Genomic DNA, 16,767 nt, shown 5'->3' with positions numbered 1-16,767 from the left:
CTGTAAAACTTGGTGAAGGAGGTAGAATGGTCTGGGGTTGTTTTTCAGGTTTTGGGCCTCTTATTTCCAGTGAAGGGTAATGTTAAGGCTACATTTTAGTCAATTGTATGCTATGAACTTTGTGACAACATTTTGGGGTAGGCCTAACCCTATTCCAGCATAAATGTGCCCGAGTGCCCAAAGCAAGAGCCATAAAGACATGGTTGGGTGAGTTTGGTGGGAGGAACCAAGTGGCCTGCATAGTGCCCCAACCTCAACCCCATCGAACACCTTTGGGATGAATTGGAACACAGATTGCAAGTCAGACCTTCTCGTCCAACATCAGTGTCTGTCCTCACAAATGCTCTTTTGGCTGAATAGGCACAAATACTGCCCACAGACACTCCAAAATCTGGTGGAAAGTCAGAGTGGAAGCCGTTATAGCTGTATAAGGGGCTCAACTCCATATTAACGGCCATCATTTTGCATAGGGATGTCCAACAAGTTGTTATAGGTTTGATGGTGGCCATATAGTGTGTAGATATGACTTGACAGACCTTTAGAAGGACTAGTTGTATGTAAACTCTGTATGAACAGCTTGGTAATCACACCATTGAGCTATATATACTTTCACAAGGCTAAACAGCTACATACTGCCTTGGAACTAGGTGAGTGCAGTTGTGCGGACAGCCCCATGAATGCTACTAGGAGCATAATGAATTGCAGTACTTTACATAGATAAACTACTGTTTGCCAGTCAACTTATTTGTATTGGGTAACCTCTTTGCAAGGTCTGAACACAGACTTAAAGATGAACCAGAAAAAAAAAAAAAAAAGAAGTGAAAACCGCAGAAACCCTCCCCCCTATAAAATTTGCTGTGGTTGTGTATGATCACAGATACAGTTGCAGGAAATGTTTTATGAATGGCTTCAATAGAAAACCACCATCGCAGTACCACATGTCAAGAATACATTTACCTTCATTGAGGTCCACCCAACAAGACCTGAAGTTCAGAATTGCGAAACTGCATTTTTTTTTTTTTTGTACAATTTATCTCAAAAGGGGTGGTCTAAGCACAATAACCCCTTTTCAAAAAGAAAGCTACCCCGGCAATCAGCTTACCTTGCCGGAGGAACTTGCAGCCGGCCACACCTGTGGTGGAAACAGTGTTATATGGCACTCATTCAAATGAATAGCCGACCATGTAGTACACGAATGAGTCCACCAAAGTTGAAGCTGGTCCGGCTAATGGAGAAGAGTGGAGGACCTTCCTAGACATTCACGTGGCCATCCATATGGGCATGTTCTTATCTTCAATACATAAACATCCATCACAAAAAACTGACTAGCGAACAAGATCATCCCTTATGTATGTACTGGCAGATCTATGGAAGATACATCTTACCTAACCATATTTTACCAAAGCTAGCAACAGATGTAAAAATTATTATTAATGGTCCAAGCGATTTTATGATCGTTAATGATTGTTGTGACCAATGGAAATCTGCCTCATCGGGTGTAAAACTTGTCGTTCATGCTTCACATTTTCTTGGTTAATGGAAAGTGCTATAGTTTCTTTAATATCGGGCAAGAAAAAAAAAAAAAAAAAAGTGGGCCACTGCAATCATTTCTCAAGACATTAGCAATTTTCTATGGGGAACATGATATCATGGGAAATCTCAATTCATGTATAATCCTTTCATGACAAGGTCACATGAGGGGGGGGGGGGTGGATCTTTACATCTATGGCCAGTTCATATTTCTATCATACTAAAGAATCATCATTCTGAGCAGCGGCTTAGATCGGGCATATTGAGATCCTGGTTTTCCGGAACATTTTTCGTCAGGGACAGTCAGGTGACCTCCATACACATTAGACTAACACTGGATCCCACCAGAATCGGTATATGGCCAGCTTTAGGGATTAAACTGATAAAATTCAAGTCTACCAAGTTAAAAAAAAAAAAAAAAAAAAAAAAAGATTGACATTTTGTGAACTGTACATTTTGACATTTAATTGGAAGCCCTACTACCTGCCAAACTAAGCCACGACTTCTCATCAGTGTTTTCTGACTGCCAAAGCCTGCTCGAGCACTGACCAACTTCTCAGCTCTGAGACGGAGGTAATAAAAAAAATAAAAAAAAAATAAAAAAAAAATAAAAAAAAAATAAAAAAAAAAAAAAGCTTGGTTACATTAAGGCTCTATTCACATCTTTTTTTGCCCTATGTTCATGCTATGTGCAGGAAAATCTCCCGATGCATATGCCGAACGTCTCCACAAGGCCCATGCATCCGGCGTATGCCACAAGTGTCCTTTCTGCATATACGCCAATTCAATATGAGACTGCATAATTTATTTTTTTTACTGTTTAGGAAAGAGTGGTCTGCTGTGCTTTGCTTATAATTAGGCATACAGTAAAAAAAAAATATATACCGCGCGGCATACATATTTATATATATTTTTCGAATAGAAGACAATGGGCGACATAAGCCGCTGTATGCCTATATAGTAGCATATGTCCCAGCCTTCTGTCGGAGGTATATGAGATGTGAACAGAGCCAAAGTTAAACGTAAACCAGCTGCGGAGTTAGTGCTGGGACTTCCTGCTAGGGTAGGGGAGAGAACTGCTTCATTCACAGTCGGTAACTGTACATGGCGGCAATTACACCTGCTGAATGTAAGAAAAAGAATGCTAATTTTGCATGAGGATAAATAATTGCTATACACATTACAGGCAATTATTTTTCTTCATTTGGAACCCACAAAACTTATGTTTGAGCTAGAGATGTGTACTAGCTTGGTACCACAGATACAAAATGAACACATCCACTTGCTATCCCCCCCTTATACATATAACCAATGGATACTTCAAGCAAGACCTCAACTAGCGAAAATTACAGATCCTAATGTACAAACCACACAATGGAGCAGAACGCAAAGAATTGCATTTGACAGACTAGGAGATTATGGGTTTAGATTTCTTCTTGCCTAAGCAGGGAAACGTTATATCTTCACACATAGCACACAAGAGCCAACCCTAGGAGAGAAGTCCTATTTAGCGAGCACGGACCTTCGCAGGCTAGGGAAGGTTGTCATACAGAGTGCAGGCCACCACCTCTGCATTATTAAAGTGACATAACATTTCTCACAATTTTTTTCCAAAGCAAATGAAATATTTAGCGGTCACGTCTACATGGAGTGACAGGTTTTGTGGTGCCCACATTTACTACCAACCTCAAACCTAACCGCTACCACGAAATACTTGTTTGCTAAAAACCACGGGATGGTTGAGAGAAGCCTTAATATCGACTATGCTTTGCCTTTTGGAGTAATATTAAAATAAATAGTAGAAGTTGATTTCTGCCCATTAAGCAGAATGTATTACCACAAAATCACAGACATTGGTTCTGTACAAATAAAACTGTAAAAGATTGTCATGTACAATTGTTAAGAAAAATCAAGGAAAATTTCAGTTATGGTTAAAATAAACTAAAATCATAACACATAAGGCACTACTATGCAATGCTGACCCTGTGACAGACCTATGTTACTATGCATACAGGTTTCTATGTAACAAATCTATGACTATTCCGACCCGTTTAATGCACAGATCCCACAAGGTTCTCGCGGTACTCAAAGTGGTGTATCTTTGGCACACGTTGGGTTTGATACAGGATGGACTGTATGTATGGATGCTTCATATGAAAAAAAAAAATAGATATTATTACTACTGTGCCTGTCCCAAACTGCTTCATATACAACCGACTAATGTAAGAGTTGCAAAGTACCATATCTGAATAGTCCAACAATATGAAAATACAAAGGTGGAGTAAGCCAAGACTGGCCGCTGTATGTGGAAGGCAGGATCTTCTTTGTTTTGTGCAGTATAGTCATGTGTAGGGAGTTTTTAAAAACCACATACTGAAGAAGAGACAGTGGCCTGGGCTGCCGGAATGCTTCTTTTGGTTCTCCTGTCTCCATAAAGTAAATTCTTCATGCTGTGGGGAGGGGGATGTTTCATCATTCCGGGACAGAACACCAAAAACATCATGCGCAGGAACGCTTAGAGGCAATGACCTGCAAGCGAAAAACACAAGCACTAGGTGCCACACTACTGATCGTATGGGGGGAAAAGGGGCAGGAAAGTGCAGTCGCAACTGGCTCCTCTGTACCTTTCTCAGGGAGGTGCTTCATTTAAAATCAAAGCTTGGGATTTGGAAACTAAAAAGTACTCTAGACAAGAGATTTGCCTTAGAAAATATGCACCTTCCAGGTTCTGTGACCTCAAAGCCACAAATGTTCAAGTAAAACGTGCTCTTTTTAATATTCATCCATGGTGGTGTCCAGAAATAGGTTCCTCACATCTAATATTGAGGCCAACTCCAAAATCTGTTTCTGCAAGTGAAGATTCTCCACCAACTCGTCTCGGGGAAGAGAAGGATAGGTTTCTGGGTAATTCCTAGTCTCCTGTAAGACAACAGCACAGTAGCATGATCCAAAAGATACAATCTTAGCGGAAATCTCAATTGTGTGGTAGCCCAAAGTGCAGCAGAAATTTTCAGTGATTGAAGTCTCTTACCGACTCCAAAAGCGGTTGGTGCTTTGCAAAGCATTACACCTCCTATATAGAAATCTATGAGGTCTTAGCTCACCTATGGTATCTTCCAAAATTCTATTGGAACACATGAGGAGATGCTTTTGAAAAGGTGAATTTACCAGTTATCGAGTCCGGCTACGAAGCTTACTAAAAGGTGCCCATACACATTAGGCAGAACTCTGCTGAGCCCACGGATTGTGGCCATCGATCTAACGTGTGTCGGGGCTACCCAACTCTCTGGATTTCAACATGCCCGATCCTTTGTTCCTACTGTAGATAAGCTACTGCCAGAAGTATCTAACAGCAACTAAAGCTGGCCATACACTCTAGATAGCGGTCAGCGGAACGATCCTCCCGACTCCCCCATACACATGAAAGCTCGGCGTGCATGTGTTTTCAATTTGGAGAAAGCCGCTGCCAGACACCTCTGGCATTGGCTTATCTACCAAAGAAGAAAAGGATCCGGACGCCACTATACAAGTTAGATGGTCGGCCAGTTCCGCCGAAATCTGAGTTTGATTGACACACGTCTAATGTTTATGGCCAGCTTTAGTCCCCTCGCCCAATTGACAAAAATGTATATTCAGCCGACCGTTACTTAAACTGTATCACCACCTTAATGTGTTAGCCGACATAGAACAATACACTAGTCTGCATTCAAAGTTCTACATTTAGATACATAAAAATAAGATCCGTCAGCACTTGTTTGTTTCCATGTAGCAACAGGAAGACATATACCAAAGATGTTTGATCGTACGCATGAGGATTTTATAGCCAATGGTAACGAAAGGTGGAGCTTCGCTTTAAATAGTAATGCTTAAATACTTGGTGAGATATGAGAAATATGCTTATCCTATGTAAAACAGCCCCGGATGCTGTTTTAATCTTATTTACAATTTTAACAATTTGCCCAATAATGAACGTAAAGGGTCGTCTGGTTTAGAAAACCACTTTAAAATGTCCTTTTATGGTATTCTGAGTGAATAGAGGGGAGTTCTCCATTCAGGACCCTCATCTATTAGCCAGAGTGGATAATGGCTACAATCTCACACTCTTGCGGTTCTGCAATGTCTATGCCCTATATGGACAGTCCATTTTTTTTTTTTAAAATGGGTGGTATGTAATGCTTAATTTCACCTGTGGAGGCGCTGCAGGGGAATAGAACACTTGCTGATGGATTCCACTAAAGCTGATTGATGGAGGTCCCAGCAGCAGGAAACGGATAAGCTTATCATCGTACTAACAACAGAGATTGTCAAGAATAACCGCTCCAAACTAAATGTAACCTATTAGTTTATATTGTTGATAAATTATCTTTTCATTGCAACTTGAAGCTAAATCGCTTTAATTAGTGCTAAAAATGTATTGTAGCTAAACACTTACCTTAAAACTTTTGTGCATTCTAAGGGTTGCAGAACAAAATATGAACCTTGTAAGAAGTAAACGCAGAAATTCATCCCCAAAAAACTGAAGGAATGCTTGGTCTGCGAGAGAGAAAGTAGTGTCAAATTATAGGAAATAATTAAATAGGAAATGAACGGAATGGGGCTAAGCGGCAATACCAGACACAGTCCATGGACAAGAGTGGCGCGGTATCTGGAAATAGAAGACAATCCCTTTAACACCATGTAAAATAGTATTTTCCCATCCAATTCTTACCTATAGATCGGGAGTGTGTCAAGAGCTGTGCAATATCCCGATTGATTTTTCGTAGATGATCCTGACATTTGTCCCAAAGCCCTTTGCGCATGCTGGACAGGCCAGAGATGAACAGGAATGCCATAAGAGGATTATTAAGGAAAAGGGTGAAGAGGCTCCCACGTTGAGAATGATCTGTAAGATGGGGAACAAGATCAAAGACTTCAAATTGAAGATCGAAAGTACTGTTCACCGCTGCAGCTACACTGTTTAGCGCAGAGCCACCGACTGCCGACTCTCCTCAAAGTGAATGTCCACACTTGAAAACCATTTTCTTTATTATCTACATAGGTTCATAATTCTGAGCGGATTAATTTTTTTACATCTGTTTATAGCTGTTGGAGCAGTTTGTGTTTGTGTTTTTTTTTAGCTCCAAAACCATTAAATAGACAGAGCTAAAAGGATAAAGTTCTGGTTACCTGAAGCAGCCACTAGAGGGAGCTTACTGCATACATTTTCTAAATTGAACTCGGAATTCTAACAGTATAGTTAAGGCTGTGTTCACATCACCGTTGCCCTCCCGTCGAGGGGTTACGTTGGAGGTTTCTGCAGTTCACTGCGCTATTGATTTTGTCAAAACAATGGAACCCTGTCACAACGGTGACAAACGGAAACCTTTAGCAACGTTTCCGTCACCATTGATATCAATGGCGATGCAAACGGAAGTTTAGGATTCCGTTTGCCTTTACGTTGAGGGGTTCACTCGACGGAAACCTCAGACGGAACCCCTCAGCGGAAGGGCACCGCTGATGTGAACAGGACCTAATTCCTGATCTCTTAACTAATCTTACATGCTAATGTGGCTCTAATAGCCAAATAGGAGGTGACTCTTCTCACTCTAGGCATTGTAATGTTTTCTGTATGACGCGGTCCAATCAGCACACAGCTTCTCCCCCGCCCAGCAACAAAGTGTGATTATATAGTATGCAGCTTCCATTCCCGACTGTGTATTTAACTGGCGATATCTCCGGTTGTGTCACAGCTAGAACTGCGATTCTGGTGCATATGAAAGATTAGAATCTCCTCTTACATATGCCACCACCGCTGCCCGAGATATGGGTGCCTGAAGTGATACCCCCTTCCCTCTAGAATGTGTCTCACACTGTGTGAAGCAGCTCCATGTTGATAGGACAACGTCAGAGTCTGGGACGTAGCTCCACCTCAGGAGAATCGCTGGTGGTAACTCCCAGTTGTCTAATAAAGGTTCATTTACATATTTTAGAAAAATGTGCAACTTCGCAAATATATATATATATATATATTTTATTTTTTTAAACTAACCACACTGTAGTTATCAGCAGCAAAGTGCCTATTAGATTAGTTAGGAGATAGGGAAGTCATGAACTGGTGACAGAGTCCCTTTAAGGTGGACAATCCCTTTAGGCCATGCATATATATGGTTTTCAAAGGAGTTCAGTTCTCACAGTTTTAACTTGTTATAGGCTTATAGATGAACTTATTTAAAGCACCATGATCTCATAACAGTTGCGCTTTAAAAAATACTGGATCCTATATATTTAATACACAAAGTACACAAGACGCCAACATTTCTATCTGATATAGTGGTTAAACCTGATTCAATATGCGCTATATGTAAAGAAGAATACGCGGGTATGCTGCATATGTTGTGGTCCTGTCGGGAGCTGGAGAGTTTTTGGATTGAGGTGTCGGCAATCATTCAGGAGGTTTTTCAAGTAACCGTTGATCTGAGCCCGCTTGTTTATGTGGCGGACCTGGCGACCTAGGAGCATGGTAAATTGGCAGTAGCCAAGCTGTTAAACACGGTACGAAAATTGATAGCCCAACATTGGTTGGACGAGCGGAGACCCTCCAGACAGGAATATATTAAAATTGGTTGGTGAATTTGGAAAAGGGAGTTTACAGGAAAAGAGGTACACTGGCCAAACTTGAAAAGGTGTGGGCCCCATGGCTTGATTCCTCTAATTTGGTATACAGAGAATTGATGAGATTCCGGCTGGGTCTCATATAGAGTATCCTCCAGTTCGGATACTGCATCTGGTTGCCTGGGCTTGGAGGTCGCTGGGCTCTCAAATGGAAAGGATTGTTATTCATTTACGATGAGTGATGACTGTGCAGGGGGATAGGTATGTCAGCTTATTACAACAGATGTGATGTCATGTTGCAAACATATATACGTTTCTCTGAAATGCATTTTTTTTTTTTTAACGATCGTATATTTAGAATGTAGCATGAAATGCGGGATGGAAACTTTTGAGTTATGCTATAAAACATAACATTTTTTTGTATGCATTTGTACTGGGACGGTGTTTGATGGGACGGGGTTGGGGACGGTTTTGTATTCAATAAAAATTTACTGAATTTAAAAAAAAAATCTCTATCAATATTTCCAATTTCTGGTGTCTATATAGAGTCGAGGCATCTAATAGGGGTTTCAGAATCAAATAGAGGAAGGTAATTTCGACTATTGTGGGCGAGCTGGATTAGGAGCAGAGGGTACGTGTTTTATTTCTGAATACCCGGTGTGCATATTATAAAGTTATAAAACTAAGCACGCTTAAAGGGATGTTGGTGAAAAATGAATTTTCTCAGCAAGCGCGGTTTGCTAGGCAGAAGAGTGGCTGCAGCAGGGTATCTATAGAGGTGGGACTAGCAGGGGAGACAATGGCTTTCTATCAAAGGTTTTCTTTAATACGTAATACCCATCTTCCTGGCGCGTTGTGTGTGTCTGGACGGAGGCCAGTGTGAATCATGGCTTGTTTAACATGCTGCTTATTTATGGTCACTGATCACAGAGGCATCAGAGAGTTGAAGCAAGCCGGGAATATGCGAGTGCCATTTCAGCACTTCTGTCTATGTGGCAGAGACTGGTCCTGGAACGCCTCCACCAGAATCTGCGGGCTTGGTAGATATAGAGAGAGTTAACACACTTTAACCTTTAACACTGCAGTTGGTGATAATCACTTCATTCCCTCAATTTCTAATCACCACCTACCAATTTTTGCTATGTGCAGGTTTGCCAGATATAAATAATTTTTATTTTGTAGGCGGTGATAGTGATTTTTGTAATATATATATATATATATATATATATATATATATATATATATATATATAGTACTTCATGAAGGTAAATCGCTTAAATCTAATGCTAAAACTTTTCATTACAGAACGTAATACAGGTAAGCAAGAGTAAGTCCCAAAAGAATGAGAATATTTTAAAGGAGCACTCCACTTTATTTGTTTATTGCATCCTCCATCTGTACATTGGTGTTTCAGTGGGGTGCTGTGTGCAGAAATACTTACCGATCCCCGCATCTTATATTTTTCGGGTCCAGCGCCGCTCACGTGATCTGCTCTCTGACTTGTCTGGAATCGCTGCTTTTGAGTAATCTGGAGCTCAGGCTCTCAATGCATTCCTATGGGAGACAGAACGAGGATCCATAGGAATCCATTGAGAGCCTGACTTCCGGTTTTCTGAAAAGCAGAGATTCCAGACCAGGTGAGAATTAAGATGACGTGAGCGGCGCTGGACCCAAAAAATGACAAGATGCGGGGATCGGTAAGTATTTTTGCACACAGCACCCCACTGAAACACCAATGTACAGATGGAGGGTGCAATAAAAAAATAAAGTGGAGTTCTCCTTTAAATGTATATATGATTTATGTATCCCCACCCCCTACATTACATGATTGCTTTTTATTTGGAGGTAACACAGTAGGCCCCAGTTATAGCGGGAAACTGTCCTGCAGTGTTTATTTCCTGAGCTGTTTGGGCCTTACCAGGTAAATCTGACCACTAGGTGGCAATATTGAATAGATTTCTCTCAATCAGTGTAGGAGGCCCTTGCACAGGAAGCAATATGGAAGCTCCTACACATGTATAGGAGGTGCACAAAGTAATGAACTGCATCAGTGAATGTTTGAGCGTGATGTTGATAATTCTCAACAGACTATGGCTCTATGGAGTATTAATCCGTTTACATCATTGTGTTCATATAGAACGAAACATCACTTTAAAGTCCTATTAAATCCTAAACAAAACCACTAAAAAAAAAAAAAAAGTTTTTAAAAATTGAAAAACATATTAACAGGTTATTGACACAAAGAGAACATCAATATCCCCTACAATAAAACTCTACAATTTGTGCCAAATAAATAAAAGGGTAAAGTGATGGCTTAACACATTAGAAAACCGTTTCAAGCTTTACCACCTGTATAAGATCTGCTAAAAGCAACCGGATCTAACTACCGTAAGGCCTTGTTCCCACAGTGCAGATCTGATGCATATTTTGCATATATTTTTTCAGCCAAAACCAGGAATGGAAGCTGAACAGAAGAAATATATAAAGGAAGGCCTTAAAGTGTCTCTTCTCGAACTAATTCTGAACTGTGTAAACAGGGCCTAAGGGTATGTTCACACGTAGAGTCAAAAACGTCTCAAAATACGGAGCTGTTTTCAAGGGAAAACAACCCCTGATTTTCAGAAGTTTTTTGAGCAACTCGCGTTTTTCGCAGCGTTTTTTATGGCCATTTTTTTAACTGTTTTCATTGGAGTCTGAGAAAATGGCTCCAAAAACGTCCCAAGAAGTGGCCTGCACTTTGACGAGGCTGTAATTTTACGCGCCGTCTTTTGATAGCAACGTGTAAAATGACAGCTCGTCTGCACAGAACATCGTAAGACCCATTGAAAGTAATGGGCAGATGTTTGCCGACGTATTGGAGCCGTTTTTTCAGACGTAATTCGAGGCGTAAAACGCCTCCATTACGTCTGAAAATAGGTCGTGTGAACCCAGCCTAAGGGTAAATTCACATGCGGCAGGTTTTGCTGCAGAAATTTCTGCGACTGAAAATCAGTTCCATTCATATGTATGAAAGTTTTTGCAACAACATTTGCCACGTGTAAATCCACCCTAGGCTGGGTTCACACAGAGTTTTTTGACGCGGAAACCGCGCCACAAAACTCGCCAAAAACCGGCCGAAAATGCCTCCCATTGGTTTTCTCCTGCGAGCAGTAAAACCGGCTCCTGGCTTAAAGAAGTGACATGCCCTATCTTCGCGCGGTTACGCCTCTGACCTCCCATTGACATCAATGGGAGGCAGAGAAAGCGTATTTCGCTGTGTTTTATGCCCGCGGCGCTCAATGGCCTCGGGTGAAAAACGCAGCGAAAATCGGCGTGCAGGGAGAGGAAAATCTGCCTCAAACTTCCAAATGGAATTTTGAGGCAGATCTTCCGCCTGCAAAAAACTGTGTGAACCCGGCCTTAGTCTTCTGTCCCATGCTTTAGATGCAGCTGAGAGACCCTCCTAGTGCACGTTACAGAATACATGTTTATCCTCGGACCCATATTTAGTACCAGCATTCCTTGTTGGCACCTATAGAATCCATGGCTAGGACGCAACTACAAGACAAGGTTGTCCCCGAGCTGCAATAAAATTACATTACTGTCACTTGTGGGCGACCTCAATGTTTTCCTATGGGTAAAAAAGTCGCAATAATAAGAATTTTGCCATGCTCGAAATTATTGCAATTGTTGAATGTCGCCTTCAACGGTTTCTCTCATAGGGAAACATTGTAGTCATTCGCAAGTCGCAGTAATGCTCAGAATTTACCACGACTCATGGCTGAATCTGTGTCGCACTGTCGAGCCGAGTCCGGCACAGAACACTGCCCACGAGCCGGTGTTAAAACTTTTTTTGTTTATTTTTTTCAAAAATGCTGCAGAGCTTTAGAGTAACACATAGTTCAATAGGATAGGGGTGCCTTTCACTACATAGTGCTGCCCGCAGTCAGGGCGGCATGATCTTGCTAACAGGTTCCCTTTAACTCTGCTAAGTCTTATTATATATTTCCACATTATATTTCAGTTCTGTTTTTGAATGATCAGGTTTTTTGGATTGTCAAATGTGGGATTGAAGAAATTTCAGCTATACCTTGAAAAGCTTTAGGATATGCTGTCGGAGAAAGCAGGCAAACCAGAGGCTGTCCAAACAGATTGGTGAAATTCTGCAATATAAAAAACAACGAAAATTAGGAAAACTGTATAGTTGGCAGAAAAATAAACAAATATAAACCTGTAGACAACATAATAAATGACAAGAGTGAAAAAGAAAAAAGTAGGCAATGGCACTTCAGTTCTTCCATTATAATATATAGACCAGAGTATCATCACTTTATAATATATAGCCATTGACTCTCTATTGACATGTAAATTATATCTGTGTAATGTATTATGCTCGGACGCTAAAACATGCCCATTATAAAAGGTCTGTATATAAAAAAAAAAAATTGTGGTAATGTGGGCCCTGTGGCTGGCACTGCTCCAACACTTCTATGCCATGTAATTCACAGAGGAAAGACAGTCCCCATTGCGAGACATAGGTTTAATGTATTTTTTTTTGATCATTGCCATGTTTTAGCAGAGGTCTTTCCTTACTTAAGTGCAGTAACAGGTGCAGCAGGACGTGATCTATATATTCTCCATGTCAGGGGCTGAACTATCATATGTGCACCCTATGTAGCTGCACATGGACTGTAGATAGTTAGGGGCAAATACTGTTCTTCCACTGGGTCCCTGTGCGGTCTGCGCGCACCCCTGCTCCATGTGCAGCCTAGAACTGCATGTCGTAAAGTGTTAAAGGAAAACTCCACATTCAACAGTTATTGTGATCGGTAGCCACTGTCCAGGGTGCTGAAACAGTTACTGCCGATAGTTTAACTCTTTCAGCACCCTGGACAGTGACTATTTACCGACGTCGCCTAGCAACGCTCTTGTAATTACGGGTGCACACATGTAGTCATCCGTAATTACGGGAGCCCCATAGACTTCTATGGGCTGCCCGTGCCGTAATTACGGCCTGAAATAGGACATGATCTATCTTTTTCAACGGCACGGGCACCTTCCCGTAAGAATACGGGGAGGTACCCGTGGCCAATAGAAGTCCATGGGCCCGTAATTACGGGAGTTTTTACGGTTGTGTGCATGAGGCCTTAGGTATTTTACGTACGATTTTGAGCTCTATCCCATTGTATTCTCCATTCACACACTAGGTGATAAGTAATAATTCTGCTAGTCCCTGCCTGGAATCTGTATGTGGTTTATCTCATGGGACACTCATCAGAAAGTAACATATCTTTTAAATAATTTAAAATATATAAGATTTATATTTATAATATATTTTTTTTTTTGTCGGCAATATACTTTTTACTTGGTCACGCCTCCATATAAAAATCAAACATGAAATATTACAATGTTCACTTGTGTTGACACCTACTGGCCAAACAAACTACACTGAAGATTGGTATGTAAAAAAACAAACAAACACCAGAAAATATATAAAAAGGCATCAATAAAATAAAAGGTGGTAATACAAATCAGATAGCGCTCGGCTAAATCATTCAAGAGACCGCCATCTCCTGCGGCCTCCACAAAGATGCTCACTTAAGGTCCTTTTAGACGGGGCGATAATCGTACAAATTTATGTATAATCGTTCGAATGTAAGAGATAATCGCCTGGAAAACCGAATGGAAAATTGTGGGATTTTTATGGATCGGCCACATCTACCTGAATGAAAGATGATCATTCGCTGCCGCCACAAACCCCCGTCTTATCAGAAATGTTCCAGTTGTTAGCAGTTCAGAGATGGTGTGGGCGAATGAGCAACAATCGCAGTAATGACTGAACAGCGAAAATCTTTAGCAATTATGGTCACATGTAATCGACCGTCTGTCGAGCGCAAATAACTCGCTAAATCATCACTCGTTAACTAAAGAATATCTGCCCGTCTAATGGGACCCTTAACGGAGCTTTGTTAAATATGGGGATGGAGACAAGCCGCTTCCAAACACTTCTGGCAGCAGCTTATCTCCCGTATAAAAAAAATAGGATCTGGCATATTGAAGTCGGTGGGTTCAGCCAACGTTGATCTAACGTGCAGTGCCCGGCGTGTACATCTTGTGTTCTGGACATTCTCTACATCATGCCTCTGAAGTTTAGTGCGTTACTTCATGTAATAAGATTTTTACAGGAGAGCGGGATATATTCTTGCCAAATAACAGACTTGGCATTTAGGAGCATGTAAAAGCTGGGTGACAAACCACTGTAGGAGCGGTAATAGCAGTCAATGGAATCACCGAGAAACCATATGTCTACGAATACAATTTTTTACAAGTTCCTAAAGACCACTCAAAGGGGGGAATTCAACAACCTTTCTATACCAGTTTCCTAGCAAAAAAAAAAAAAGCCTGGCGTCTTTTACGTCGCCCTCGCCAACTTTTTAAAGGGGCGTAGCTTATATAAAAAAATAATTACACTATTACACTAGGCGTAACTTATAGTGGAAAGCTAGGAGCTGGCATAGCTTTTACTGTGTGACGTAGCAAGGTAGATGCCCATGCCGGACACCATACCTTGCCCCCCAGATCAGACTACAGCCGTCCCCAGGTTAGACTACCCCTAAATCGGACAATAAAAAATAAAATAAAAATAAGCTCTCACTGCACCTCTTCTCTTTTCCCCTCCGGGTTCACTCAGACGTACTACCGGCTTGGCTCATACAACATACTGACGTGGGGAGGCATCAAGACGTTGTACTGTCTGCTATGCAGTACTAGGGCTGGGCAATTAAATTGTAAAAAAAAAACGAAATGTGCAAGATGACGTCAGTTAAGTGTTTGATGAATCCACTATAATAAATAAGGGCTTCCTGGTGAAAGGATAGAGATCCCAGGATGAAGGCTAGAAGAAAACAATTGGTTCAATAAGACAAGTAAAATACCAGAACAGCCAGTTTGTTCTTGTAAGTAGAATTAACAAACACTACACAGGCAGTATAACAATAAATACATTTAAGCCCTGGCAACTCGGCCATATAATTATTTGATGGAGGTTTAGTGTGCAGCATCAGAAAAGACTAGTGATTTATTCCCCCCCCCCCCCCCCCCGGCTTCAACTGTATCTGCCTCCTCATCGCTCAATGCTCAGCGCAGACAGGCTCAAGGACTTGATGTTATCGTGCTAGTCTGTGCCGAGCCACACAGACTGGAAGAGAAGAGTGATCTCCTCCACTCGTCGTTGGAACGGGCTAAGGTTAGTATGTATTTTATTAGGCACTCATTCTACTGTGCGGAGGGCAGCCACAGGGGCGTTCTACTGTGCGGAGGGCAGCCACAGGGGCGTTCTACTGTGCGGAGGGCAGCCACAGGGGCGTTCTACTGTGCGGAGGGCAGCCACAGGGGCGTTCTACTGTGCGGAGGGCAGCCACAGGGGCGTTCTACTGTGCGGAGGGCAGCCACAGGGGCGTTCTACTGTGCGGAGGGCAGCCACAGGGGCGTTCTACTGTGCGGAGGGCAGCCACAGGGGCGTTCTACTGTGCGGAGGGCAGCCACAGGGGCGTTCTACTGTGCGGAGGGCAGCCACAGGGGCGTTCTACTGTGCGGAGGGCAGCCACAGGGGCGTTCTACTGTGCGGAGGGCAGCCACAGGGGCGTTCTACTGTGCGGAGGGCAGCCACAGGGGCGTTCTACTGTGCGGAGGGCAGCCACAGGGGCTACTCTAAAAATTTTAATACATGCTTGGACATTAGGGCACAATACTAATCTATCTAGGTGACTGTTGCTAATACCAGCGGTCTCTGTGTTTAGGTTGCACGTCTTGTTTGATAGGCGTCGTATACACGTGCACTCTGCAATAATTACTCAAGTCCGTTGGCCCGCTCTAAGCATTGGAAATTTTAACTCTTTGTTTGTTTTGTCTGTTGGTCCTTTTGCTAAATATAGCACAATAAAAATTACAAAATATTTTTAATGGCAGCTGGGAAATAAGGCTATTCCTTGCCTTCTTGGCATTTGTTTGTTATTGCATTGCATATAAGACCCGGACGCTGCTCGGCATCAGGACCTTAAATGAGCAGCAACACGCTAAGGGGATCCGGAGGACGGAAACAAATAGGAGTGGTGAGCATACATCTTTGAATTTTTCTGTCCGATAAAGGGGGTGGGTGGATGGCGCACAATTGTGGCGCAACAACCAGCTGAAAGATACACCAGATTTATTAAGAGGCTCGCACCTCTTAATAAATCAGTTGAATCTTACTTTAAAGTAGAAGATAGCGAAGTCTTTACCTTGCCAGTGTATGCCCGTTAAGTTAATGGTATAAAATATAAACAAATCAGCAAGCCTCACCTGAAACCAGACAAAATCAGGACAAAAGAACGTATGTACAATAAAATTCTATTTTCCCTGGGACTTACTAGTCGTCATAGTTGCCACAGATCTGCAGCTTGTAAGTTGCTCAGTTGGCAGACCTCCATGTCTGTCACAATAAATACTGAGAGGACAGGAGAGGCTGCTGAGAGCAGTTGGTGTCACAGCTGTGGCTCCTAGCACCACTAACAATGCCATCTTAAGATCAGCTTGTGCCCAACTGCAGGAAGAAGCATACCCAGCATCTGTCACCGTACGCCCTCTGTACAAAAAATACCGACCGGACAATTATCTTACAGATCATTT

The 16,767-nt window shown here is 42.0% G+C and overlaps 1 protein-coding gene across 3 annotated transcripts in view; it reads right to left on the bottom strand.

The window, feature by feature from the left end:
• Nucleotides 1-3,334: 3,334 nt before the first annotated feature.
• Nucleotides 3,335-16,767, bottom strand: part of SCAI (suppressor of cancer cell invasion) — a 118,712-nt gene continuing 105,279 nt past the window's right edge. For 2 of the 3 annotated variants that reach the window (XM_075835494.1, XM_075835495.1), the window contains 4 exons: nucleotides 12,191-12,263; nucleotides 6,239-6,412; nucleotides 5,963-6,063; nucleotides 3,335-4,449 (listed from right to left, as the gene is read on the bottom strand). In XM_075835494.1, the coding sequence (XP_075691609.1) occupies nucleotides 4,303-4,449; nucleotides 5,963-6,063; nucleotides 6,239-6,412; nucleotides 12,191-12,263 (495 nt within the window). In that variant the 3' untranslated portion in view covers nucleotides 3,335-4,302. The remainder of the gene's footprint in view (nucleotides 4,450-5,962; nucleotides 6,064-6,238; nucleotides 6,413-12,190; nucleotides 12,264-16,767) is intronic. The other variant, XR_012850318.1, reaches the window with a different exon arrangement.

Source organism: Rhinoderma darwinii, chromosome 8 (genome assembly GCF_050947455.1).
Source record: "Rhinoderma darwinii isolate aRhiDar2 chromosome 8, aRhiDar2.hap1, whole genome shotgun sequence".
Classification (NCBI taxonomy): Eukaryota; Metazoa; Chordata; class Amphibia; order Anura; family Rhinodermatidae; genus Rhinoderma; species Rhinoderma darwinii.
Note: the sequence above shows the minus strand (reverse complement) of the source record. Positions and strands in the feature narration are given on the sequence as shown.